This window comes from Bombus flavifrons, unplaced genomic scaffold (genome assembly GCF_040668555.2).
Source record: "Bombus flavifrons isolate JBK064 unplaced genomic scaffold, iyBomFlav1_principal scaffold0021, whole genome shotgun sequence".
Lineage (NCBI taxonomy): Eukaryota > Metazoa > Arthropoda > Insecta > Hymenoptera > Apidae > Bombus > Bombus flavifrons.
In genome coordinates this window covers 519117-532364 of record NW_027184766.1, presented here as the reverse complement: position 1 = coordinate 532364, position 13248 = coordinate 519117, and the positions used below count along the sequence as shown (strand labels likewise).

The following is a 13248-nucleotide window of genomic DNA, read 5'->3' as shown; positions in this document are numbered from 1 at the left end:
TGTATTACAGACAAAACTTACGAATATCAGATGTTCTCGTTCCGCTTCAACAGCTCTCCAATTCTTCAAATGGAATCTTGACAAATATTTAATATCTTATTCTTGTATATTTTATATTTTTAAATTTACTAAAACTGCTCAATGGTACGAACGAGCCACACAAACTCTTCGGACATCAGTGTAATACTGAACCTTGCTGCTAGTATGTACCGAGAAGCTACTACCTGTTTTCTACAAATCTTATCCCTACCCACAGTACCCGGTAGCAATATAACCCTTCAATGCACTATAAGGCACACCCACTGCGCAGAATGGGCAAGTTGTCGCCCAATCAAATTTCATCGATGCTCCGGCCCTTACTGTACTGTGTAAAGTAAACGATGCTCGCTAGGTACAGCGTTAAAATACATCTCTTATTTACTCACATTCGAAAATGATGCCGCTTTTGAAGGAGTTCCTATTTGCTCCGTTTTTACTTGGCAATATTAACACGTTGTTTAAAATATCAGTAAAAACTGCAACGGAGCCTAGAGAGCCAAAGAGAACGACAAAAATTAACAATTTATTATTAACAGATATAATAAAAGGGGGAATGATAATAGATGCTTGCTATTAGCTCCTAATAGAGTTTTCGTAATATCTCTAGTTCGACATCGTCTTCCTACAATTCTTACCGGAATCTCCATATCGTTCTGCTTCAGATTTGCAATATTCGACAAATCCTAATCGGTACATTATTTCGTTTCAGGGGCCCAGAGTCCTAATCCGGCACCTGTTTCCTGGTGGGTATAATATTTAGTAGAAGGATAATTGCTGTCGTAAACAGTATAGTCTGAATACTCAGATTAGTCTTTGGTAATCATTACTTTATGACACCCTACACCTTTTGGCGTATACCCTGCCTCGGTATTAATCATCGCAGATTATAATTAAATTATTTTTACAAATGGGACGTTTTCAGCAGTTTTTCAATATGTGAAACATCTGACTCGGGGTTTCTGCAGAAAAATTCAACCGTTTGCATCATATTCTAAATTTATTTTGAGATAAAGTTCCCTCGCGATGCGAATAGTAAAACGCTGTAGCATTATGTTATTTTACATTATACATATTATATCATATTATATATATCATATATATATTATATATTATTATATCATATATATATTAATACTTTTATTAAAAGTATTAAAAGTGTTAATTGCGTATGCACGAGATGATAGTAAAAACGAAGAATAAACATATTCGGGCAAAACGCAATATACTAAGCTTGAAAAGCAGTAATATCTTGAAGAATTACGAGGGAAACGTTCTCGTCTGACAACTGCAAAAAAGTATCGACGAAGTAAATTGACGATATGTCTATGTTTTGTTAATAACAATACTGAAATTGCTAAAGTGAGTCCATCATTCTCATAATTGTATTTTCTGGCAGCTGTTTATATTCGTGTACAATGTAACGGCGTATATACGGTATCCGTTTACTCTCATATCGCTTGTTTTTCTAATTTTTCTTTATTTTTCTCCAGCATCCTGCATTCGTCTTATTGAGATAAATGTCATGTTGGTATGATCACTAGTTCCTACATCCAGCGTTGGTGCAAGTGCTTGACATCCTCTTCTGTTTTTCCCCGTCCGTCACGTCCTCTTTATCTGAGTATCCCGTGTGTTATAAATGGCTGTACAAGGTGGTGAAATACACAGCATATAAAACTAATCTGTATGAATCAATTGAATATCAAAACCCAAACCAATGAAATAACAGCTATAAAGAGCATCTGAAAGACGATAGCATCGAAGAAAGCAACTTGCGATTAAAAGAGTCGTATGTCGAAAAATGCATTGGTTTATTATAAATTAATATAAAAAGATTACTCTGAACATTTTTCAATGATTTTCTACGCAATAATAGAATAATTCTATATAATAATTTTCTCCGTTTTCGTTTGTAACATTTACATTTTTTTTTCATTTCTACAGTTCAAAAATCTCGCTTTACATTCCATTCGGAATTTTTTCTCAAAAGACGATATAAATATTTTCTCCCACGTACTTAACAAAGGAAGGTTAGAGGTGTTCGTAAACGTTTGCAACATTTCTCAAATTTTTTAACAGCTTTCCTGGGAAACATATTATATGACAGTTAACTAATTTTAACAAATATGCATTATGTACTTGTATGTGCAAATGAAATAATGTACATGCACTTAATTTAAAGAAATGGTCAAAAGTGTTGAGGTTATTCGATGTGTAATCAGAGAAAACTAGTGGATAAATTGAAAGGCAGAAAATATATTTAAATATAAGTGTAATTATAAATAAGAATACAATTTGAGCTGGTCCAGATTCGCACGCTAGCTGTGTTACAAAATAACTGAAAACCCAAAAGCCAACGTCGCCTGTCTACTGTTTATGGTCTGACTTCGTCGCAGTCTTTTGTCTACGCGCTGTCGATGGCTTCAGTGCTTGAGAAACTAAAAAGACCAGATGTAGAGTTTTCTTATAAGTGGTGACCGCTTCAACACCCTCCCTAAAACTCTACATCTCCACAAACAATTATCTCAAATTTACAAATTATCTCTTAATATTTTTCTAACTCTTGTCGTAAATATCTGAAAATCAATTTGTCGATGCCTCCACAAGTACATTTGCCAGACGCCTTTCTCTTTTTCATTCAAATTAATTTATTACAAAAAGAATTCTGGAAGACTAAACAGATCGTGTAGAGTTTTTCCTTTTTTTTTTTTTTTTTTTTTTTTTTAGAAGTGATAACCACTTCGACACCCTCCCTAAAAACTCTACATGCCTACAAACAATTACCTCTTAATATCCTTTTTATTTTTCAAACCTAACTTTTGTCTTAAATATTCAAATCTTGGTTTTGGCAACGCCTTTGTACATATATCTGCCAGTTGCTCTTCGCTTGTTACATACGTTACATCAATTTCGCCTCTATTGTATAAATCTCGCAAGAAATGATATCTTACGTCAATATGCTTACTTCTTTGATGGAATTCTGGATTCTTAATTAATTTGACGGCACTAGTATTTTCTACATAGCATATACTTAAGGATCTCTATTTTACATTCAAGAAATATTTTCTTTAGCCACATAATTTCTTTCGCTCTTGAGGCTGCACTGACATACTCAGCTTCGGTCGTAGATAGAGCAGTAGAGATACATTGTTGTCGCTTACATTGCCATGTGATGGCCGCATTCGCATACTTACATACAACGCCTGATGTCGACTTTCTTGTTTCTTTGTTGCCTGCATAGTCAGCATCGCTAAAGGTTTCGAGACTGCCTGCTTTTGTATATAAGAGTCCCATGTCCGCGGTCCCTTTTATGTTGCGCAAAATTCGTTTGACTAATTTCCACTGATACTGGTTTGGATTCTCTAAATGTCTCGCCGCTATATTTATTGCAAAACTAATATCTGGCCTACTTACGGTTTGTAAAAACATTAAGTTCCCTACGGCTTCTCTGTATGGTGCGTTACAATCATTATTGCCACTATAAACACTGTTTGCCTCATTCATATTAAATTTTTCTAATATTTTTTCGATATATCTACTCTGATGAATGAATATTGAACCATCTTTTAATCTTTTAATTTCAAGTCCAAGAAAACTCTTGACTTCTTTGGAACTCGTAATTTTGATTTCTTTATTTAAATCATCGAAAAATTTATCAATTAGAGATTCGTCTGAAGCTGCTACCAGTCCATCGTCTACGTATATGGTCATCAACATTAATTTGTTGTCTTCGCTATAAATATAAAAACAAGGATCTGCGTTACTCTGATAAAATTTTAAGTTTGAAATATATTTTGTGAAACGTTCCGTTCAACTTCTTGGAGACTGCTTTAAGCCATATAGGCTTTTTAGCAATTTACAAACGCGATTCGTACCATCATCATAACCTTTAGGTTGTTTCATATAAATATCTTCTTTCAGACCTCCATATAAAAATGCGGTTTTAATGTCATACTGTCCGAGGTGTAAATTATTTTTGGCTGCAATACTGAGCATTAATCTAATTGTATCAAACCGAGCAACGGGACTATAGGTTTCCTTATAATCTACGCCTTCTTTTTGTGAACACCCTTTTATTACAAGTCGCGCTTTTTATCGTTCCGAATTGTCCGGATTTAGCTTTACCGTTAAAACCCACCTATTACTAAGTACCTTCTGATCTTTAGGTTTTTCTACAAGAATCCACGTCTTATTTTCATGGTGCGATTTCATTTCATCGTTCATAGCCGTTTCCCATAACTCTTTCTTTTCGGAACTCATCGCTTCGTTAAAATCCACCGGTAATTTTTCCGCTACGTACGTTACTGGGCTACCATAAAAATCGGTTCGTTTGATCTTAGCTCTATCTCTCAATTGTCTCACATTGTCGCTATTTCCAGGAGGTTGTTCTTCGTGTTCACTCTGTGCACTTTCATACGTACATGCTCTATCGCTCTGCGTACACATATCTTCGCGCTCGACAATTTTCGGTAAACTTAAATTAATAAATTTCGCACTTTCTAGTTCGGGCTTAAATATTACGTCACGGCTTAATATTACATTTCTTACTGTTGGCACATACACTCGACACCCTCGTGCGTCATCTAGATAGCCTACCAAATATCCTTTGTTCGCCTTCTTGTCAAGTTTTGTCTTCTCCGCAGGTATGTGTGCAAAGCACTCAGTACCGAAAACCCTAAACTTTTCTAAATTTGGCGGTTTCCTGTACCACAGTTCATACGGTGTTTTCTTGTCTTGTATCGTCGGCCCGGTCTTATTTATGACATGTACTGCTGTGTTCATGGCTTCGGCCCATAAAAACAGCGGTAGATTTGGTTTCGAATATAGCATCGATCGGCCTGCCTCTACTATTGTTCTATTTTCCCATTCTGCGACACCATTCTGTTCAGGAGTGTATGGGACGTTAATTGTGTGCCTAATTCCCTGACTTCTTAAAAATTCTTTAACTTCTTTATTTCTGAATTCTTTCCCTCCATCACTATGAATTTCTTTAATCTTATCGTTGAATTGATTCTCAACTTCCAGGCAAAAAGTTTTTAATTTTTCGATTACTTCTGACCTATGTCGTAAGAAGTAAATCTTTGTGAATTTTGAAAAATCATCATTAAATGTAAGAAAATACAATTTCTTGCCTAATGACTCGACTTGTATAGGTCCACATACATCCGTATAAATAATTTCGCGAGGTTTATTCGCACGATTGATTTTCTCATGAAAACTCGATCTATGCTGTTTCCCGTACGCTCAACCTTCACAGAAAAAGCTACTATCCTCCACGACTTTCATATTCGAATTCTTTAAAAACTCTTTAACATGTCTGTTGTTTTGAGGACATAGCCGTTCGTGCCATAACTGCAATGTGTCCGCGTTTGACTCTGCTCTATTGCTAAAATTACAAACTGACGGTATGATAACTCGCATAACTATTTTATACAAATTTCCGATAACAGAACCTTTTGCTATTATTTTCTGGTTTTGTAAAAACATACAATTGGTCCCTTCCTTTAAAACACAGAAATCTATGCCCCTTCTCGCAACAGATCTAATGGAAAATAGGTTTCTTTTCATACCTGGTACGTACAGAACATCGTTCATTGTACATGTTACCCATTTGCCGTCCACAAAAGTCTCTACTTTGATTGTTCCTTTGCCGCACGCATTCATGAACGTAAGCCGATCTCTATCTTCACCGTGTTATCGAATTCTTCGAAGACGTTGAACCATTCCCGTCGTCCTGTCATGTGATCCGTAGCTCCTGAGTCGATTATCCAAACATCAGGGTGTGCCGCTTGTATGATTTTGATTTCTAGGTTCCTGGTTGTTTCTACTGTTGCTTCTTTTATTATTTTTAAAACAATTTTTACTGGTGTGGCCTTTCCCTTTGCATATAAAAAATCTAAAGCAATCCTTCTTTAGATGGCCAACTTTTCCACAATTGAAGCAGCTTGGTCCTTGTTTCTCGTATTCACATTTGCTTGACTGTTTCTGCTGTTCCCTTTTATAATTGTTACTCTTTGTTACCAGCGCCACCGATGTTTCCTGGTCGTCTTTCTTCCATCTGGTTTCTTCTGTTATCAGCCTGGTACTAAGCCTGTCTAGGGTATTCTTTCCTTCTTCCACCGAATCCCACGCACTGTGAAAATGGTCAAATTTGTTTGGTAACACCGATAAAATGCGTGTTATCAGCATTTTCTCGCCAATTTCACTCCCAAGGGCTTTCATCTTCGCCGCTATCACTTCCAACTTTGACAGGTTGTAGGCGACATTTTCAGATTCTTTCCATTTAAAATCGAAGAACTGCTTCTGGACCATATTTAGATTCTCATCTGACTTCATGTCATATACTGTATTCAACTTTTTCCACATAACATGTGCTGTTGTGCAACATAAAGGAAGATCCAACGGTTTCTTTCCTACTGAAGTCACGATTAATTTTCTCGCTAACCGATCTGCTTTCAAAAATCTTTCACGAGCGATTTCTTTCTCCGCGCTGTTACCTGGATGACACAGATTCCTTTCACACACGTTGATCAGGTCGTCATCTTCCTCCAAAAGTGTACGCATAACAAAACGCCACTGGAGCCAGTTTTCTTCGCCGCGTAACATCTCGATCTTCGCACTTGCTGATTCCATTTTAGCACTATCCCTTACTTTACTAAGCACAACACTTTAACAATTTATTCACTTTACGTTGCTGCCTTGCAAGTTACAGCTCTGGGCCCATAACCTGTTGAGGTTATTCGGTTTGTAATCAGAGAAAACTAGTGGATAAATTGTAAGGCAGAAAATATATTTAAATAAAAGTGTAATTATAAATAAGAATACAATTTGAGCTGGTCCAGATCCGCACGCTAGCTGTGTTACCCAATAACTGAAAACCCCGAAGCCAACGTCGCCTGTCTACTGTTTATGGTCTGACTTCGTCGCAGTCTTTTGTCTACGCGCTGTCGATGGCTTCAGTGCTTGAGAAACTAAAAAGACCAGATGTAGAGTTTTCTTATAAGTGGTGACCACTTCAACAAAAAGTTATGAAATTTTGTCTCAATACACCCTTTACTTTCTTTACTAAACTACGCAGTTATTGTGTATGTCAAAAGATGGCACAAAGTACAAAATTCCAATCACTTGATCTTAGCATTTAACTATGGTCGGTTGACTCCTATTACTATTTATTAAAATTGATTTCCTCAAAATCTAATATAATTTATCGAAATATAATTTTCCTAATCAAAATAATATATATGTCGTTGATGAAAGGACATCGGAGGTTTCCCTTTGGAACTTCGGGAAAATCCCTTAACACCGTAATCTAGATTTTATTATAGGCGTAATTAAACAATTGCCGTCAATCAATCCGGTTGTATTTGTTCGAGATTTGTGATAATGAGCTTGGGATCGAGGCGACAACCAGTCGCCGAACGTAACCGCGGTCACGGGTTTGTCTAACAAAGGTACGGAATAATTCTATAGCTCTCCTTAAAAGAAATATTTGTGACGGCACGCGACAGTAAACATTCCAACGGTTTGTGTCCCGTGGCTCGTCACACGCAGACCCTATTCTTCGAGTAAGATGATTGCCAGATGTCGATGCGTCTTCGCAGTACATGTTAGGCTAGCCTGAGGGCCTGATACAAATCTTAAGATTTAGTTGGCTAAAGTCCTTCAGACAGACAAACAATCTTTGTCCCAGCTACGGGAAGATAGGAGAGAACTATTTTTCAACGAACGGCGTCTCCCACTAGCAACTTTCCCTCGAGGGCGGCTAGCATCGTTTTCTAACCACCGATATGGAGATTGACCAATTAGCAGCAACGCCAATTTCCCTCACCTACTAAACGAAGGCTATCCTCGACGAATCCAAGGATCTCTTAGACACACCCCATCATAGTTTTCCTCTGCAGCATCATCGCGACGGAAAGTCATTCTCTCGTGAGGCAGTATTAGCGAATAACTTAGTGTCTGTACGCTCGGTGGATATTCTACGTTTCAACAAAGAGTCCGACTTAGATTTTGCGAGCATATTCATCTATCATCCCGTTGACCGCGGATTCGTTATTGAACCTAGGATCATTGTCATTAGTTTCTCGAGTACCTAATTACCACGGTTACTTGTCCAATTCTATAATTATCGTATTTGCACTAGTCAATGTCATGCCCCTAACCCTAATTCTAATGTAAACCCGACATACATATATAACTTGTAATATATAATTTTTTATATTACATTTTTTATATTACATACAAGGAAATGACGGTTAGTTTTCTTCAAAATTGACGAAATCACCGCGATTTGCGAGCTCTTAGGCTTGTTCCGACGGTGAAACGTGCGTGCATTACATTCTGCACGTATAATGGAGTGAAACGTGCACTTAAACGTCGAAATATACCAAACGGGAAGGAAATAACACTTCAAAATCGACGAAATCATCGCGATTTGCGAGCTTTTGGGCTTGTGTCTACGGTGAATCGTGCGCGCATTACATTTGGCGAGTAAAATGGAGTCAAGAGAGCGCTTGAGCGTCGAAATATCTCAAACGGGATAGAAATTACGGTTAATTTTCGGCAAAATCGACGAAATCATCGCTAGTTTCGAGCTGTTGAACTTGTTTCGACGGTGAAAGAGGCGTGCATTACATTCGGCGCGAAAAATAGAATGAAAAGATCGCTTAAACGTAGAAATATCTCAAACAGGAAGGAAATAACTGTTAGTTTTCGACAATATCGACGTTATCATCGCGATTTGCGAGCTCTTTGTCTGGTTTCGAAGGTGAAACGGGCGTGCATTACATTCGTCGCGTAAAATGAAGTGAATGGAGTGCTTAAGCGTCGAAAGATGTGAAATCGTAAGGATGTAACGCTTAATTTTCGTCAAAATCGACGAAATCATCGCGATACCAGCTGTTGTGCTTGTGTCGACAGTGAAACGTGCGTGCATTACATTCGGCGTGTAAAACGGACTGAAAAGAGCGCTTAAACGTTGAAATATCTCAAACGCGAAGGAAATGACGGTTAATTTTCGACAAAATCGACGAAATCCAGCTCTATTTGCGAGCTGTTGGTCTTGTTACAACGGTGAAACTGGAGTGCATTGCATACCGCGCGTAAGTGGAGCGAATAGAGCGCATAAACATAGAATTTGCTCAAACGGGAAGGAAATAACGGTTAGTTTTCGACAATATCGACTCGTGGGCTGGTTTCGAAGATGAAACGGGCGTGCATTTCATTCGGAAACTAAAATGGAGTGAGAGGAGAGCTTATTCGTTGAAATATCTCAAACGGGAGGGAAATGACGGTTAATTTTCGACAATATCGACGAAATCATTGCGATTTGCGAGCTGTTGGGCTAGTGTCGAAGGAGAAGCGAGAGTGCATTACATTCGGCGCGTAAAATGGAAGAAAAGGCGCTCATAAAAGTCGAAATATCTCAAACGGGATGGAAACAACGCATAGTTCTCTTCAAAATAGACGAAATCATCTCTACTTGCGAGATGTTGGGCTTGTGACGAAAGTGAAACGAGAGTGCATTAAATTCAGCGCTCACAATGTAGTGAAAAGAGCTCTTAAACGTCGAAATATGACAAACGCGAAGGAAATGACACTTAATTTTCGTCAAAATCGACGAAATCATCGAGATTTGCTAGCTGTTGGGCTTCTTTCTACGCTGAAACGGTCGGGCATTTCATTAGCAGCGTAAAATGGAGTGAGAGGACTGCTCATTCGTTGAAAAATCTCAAACGGGAGGGAAATGATGGTTAATTTTCGACAATATCAACGAGATCATTGCGATTTGCGAGCTGTTGGGCTTGTGTCGACAGTGAAACTGGGGTGCATTGCATTCCACGCGTTAGTGGAATGAATTGAGCTCTTAAACGTCGAAATATGACAAACGCGAAGGAAATGACACTTAGTTTTCGTCAAAATCGACGAAATCATCGCGATTTGCGAACTGTTGGGCTTGTTTCGACGGTGAAAGTGTCGTGCATTTCATTCGGCGCGTGAAATGGAGCGTAGTGGGCGGATAAACGTCGAAATATCACAAACGGGGAAGAAATAACGCTTCGATTTCTTCAAAATCGACGAAATCATTGCTACTTGCGAGCTGTTGGGCTTGTTATAACGGTGACACTGGAGTGCATTGCATTCGGCGCGTAAAATGGAATGAAAAGAGCGCTGAAACATCGAAATGTCTCAAACGGCAAGGAAACAATGCTTAGTTTTCGTCGGAATAAACGAAATAACGCGATTTGCGAGCTGTTGGGCTTGTGTCGATGGTGAAACGGGCGGGCTTTACATTTGGTGCGTTAAATGGAGTGAAAAGAGCGCATAAACGTTGAAATATCTCAAACGCGAAGAAAATGACGGGTAGTTTTCTTCAAAATCGACGAATTCATCGTGATTTGCTAGCTGTTGGACTTGTGTCGACGGTGAAACCTGCATGCATTAAATTCGGCGCGTGAAGTGGAGTGAAAAGTGTTCTTAAACGTCGAAATATCTCAAACGGAAAAGAAATGACGGTGAGTTTCCGTCATAATCGATGAAATAATCGCGATTTGCGAACAGTTAGGCTTGTTTTGACGGTAAAAGTGTCTTGCATTTCATTCGGAGCGTAAAATGGAGCGAGAGTAAATATCATCTCGGCTGTGTAAAACAATGGCTAATTCACGCGAAGAGTTGTTACGCGCCAAAAATTCTAACCCTAACCCGACATCAGAAGTGGGATCAGAACCGCTTATAGTGATACAAGAGCAGATGGCCCTTATGCACGAGTTAATTTAGACGATAGCGCTAAAACCGAGGGAGCAGGAACCGAGTGTAAAACCCGAAAAATTTTCGCTACCGCGTTTTTACCACGAAATCGCGGGTGCCGACCCAGCTGTGTGGTGCGCGACTGTTAGTGTAATTATGGAAAAAAGACCTCTACAAGACGACGAGATATATCTCACTATAAGTCGTGCTCTAGAGGGTACAGCAGCACAGTGGCTTATCCATGTTCCGGTCAGTGGTTTTACTTGGATAAAATTTACGGGACATTTTCTTGCGCGTTATGGTGGCACGGAGACGGCAACCTCAGCGCTAATGAGGATGTTCAATGAACCACCACTGAAGGGCGAAATCACGGCGGCTTTTGGTAATCGTCTTCACTCCACTGTCTTTTGTCCACTGTCTGCATTAATGGTCTCACATTGGAGATAATTTTTCATGTCCTTGCTGATGATTACTTAAAATACGATATCATGATTGGTCGCGAGAATTTAAGCCAACGATTCGACGTAAATATCACGCAGAATAACCTCGTTATTTGTAAAACAAAGATAATTAACACCTGTGGTAAAGTTGCGGAAGATGCGGTCAACATTAACGAGATCAACACTGATGTAGTTGGTAACAATAAAGATCGATTAATCTCTGTTCTCGAAAAATTTAAAGAATCATTCTTTACGGGTTTCCCGCGTAATCGCGTAAGTAGGGGCCAGTTAGAAATACGGCTGATTGATCCCAACGTCGTCGCGCAAAGAAGCCCTTACAGGCTTAGCGAGGAAGAGCGAAGAATAGTACGTGAGAGAATAGCCGAATTAATTAATTTAATTAATTAATGCACCAGCCGTTTTCCAGAGAGCCATTTTCAAAGCCTTAGGCGACCTCGTGAACACCTGATATTCGTAATTTTGTCTCTAATACGTTTTTGTTTGATCGATTGTACACGTATAATATTTCTTAAGTCATCTACAATTAGTAGATTCAATTTCAATGTCTTTTTCTTTTAAATAGGTTTAAAGGCGCAATAAATTACAATTAAAATGGATACAATGATTCCTACAATCAACTTCCGATATTTCATGGAACATGATGCAGAATCTACAGAAGATGAAGAATTACTGCCTGTTCCTTCAACATTGTCAGATGATTCAAATCCGTCGGTTCATTCAATATCGGCGGTTGAGTTAGCCGTACCTTCAACATCCATGGTACTTCCTGAAATTATGGTTGATATACCATCCCCTGTACCTTCAGCAAGGGTGATTGATTTAACATCACCGATACCGTCGATGTCGACAATGCCACCGATATTCTCGATAGAAATGCCGCCGGTTCCATCCACATCGCGTGACGTTCAAGAATATTATGATGATTTTCGTTTTGAAGCAGCAAGGCGTTCAAGTTTTCGAAATTGGCCTGTGTCTTTCATTGACCCTGTCAGTCTTGCAGCTGCAGAATTCTATTATACTAGAAACTTTGATGTCGTTAGATGCTTTGAATGTCAATTGGTGGCAAGTCAGTGGTCAGTGGTTGATATTCCCATGCAAATTCATGAGATGCGTTCTCCAGAGTGCAGATTTATCCGCAATGAACATTGTAATAATGTACCAATCGGAGCAGATCCTGCTAAAGTTCGACGGACAAAACGAAAAAATAGAAATATATCTTGTCCTTATGGTTTACAATATCAGAAGGCATTTGATTTTAATGACCATCGATTTTTAAGACATTCAAGAAACCCGACGGCATATGAACTTAGCCGTTTGGGACTAAAAAGAGTTAAGAAGCTACGAATCCAGATTAAATTCGTTCACAACATGGCCTACATATATGACACAGACAATTGAAGAATTAGCCCATGCAGGCTTCTACTAGACCGGAATAAATGATTGCACTACATGTTACCATTGTGGAATTGGTATAGGAAGTTGGAGAGCAGAAGATGATCCATGGGAACAGCACGCAATTTCGTCTCCCAGCTGTTGTTATTTATTAACAGTACGAGGCTGGGAATATGTTAATAAAGTAACAGGCCAGGAGTTATATGAAACTGCTGAAGGTGCAAGTATAAAAACTTATACCCTGAACAATATATATAACATTGTGTATAATGAATAATTGCAATACATACTTATGTACAGTATATTTATTTCAGGCAGCAATACAAATTGCAAATGGGAATCCTGAGAGATCCACTAGTGAAAATGATACTAATGAAATGACTCTCGTTGGGAAAATTGGTAAGTGATAAAAATGAAAACACATATTCGTTAATTTGTATGAAATCCGTATACATATAATAAATTCCATTATATATTACATTTAAATACACTGATTACTATTTTAGCTGCTCTGGAGCAAGAAAATCGACAACCAGTCGCCGAACGTAACCGCGGTCACGGGTTTGTATAACAAAGGTATTGCATAATTCTATAGCTGTCCTTAAAAGAAATA

The 13248-nt window shown here is 38.5% G+C and overlaps 1 protein-coding gene across 1 annotated transcript; it reads left to right on the top strand.

Moving 5' to 3' along the window:
- Nucleotides 1-11834: 11834 nt before the first annotated feature.
- On the top strand, nucleotides 11835-13042 carry LOC138189245 (E3 ubiquitin-protein ligase XIAP-like). Its single transcript, XM_069131376.1, has 4 exons — nucleotides 11835-11977; nucleotides 12053-12572; nucleotides 12670-12859; nucleotides 12936-13042. The coding sequence occupies exons 1-4, from the start codon at nucleotides 11835-11837 to the stop codon at nucleotides 13040-13042; spliced, it is 960 nt and encodes a 319-aa protein (XP_068987477.1).
- The last annotated feature ends 206 nt before the right edge of the window (nucleotides 13043-13248 follow it).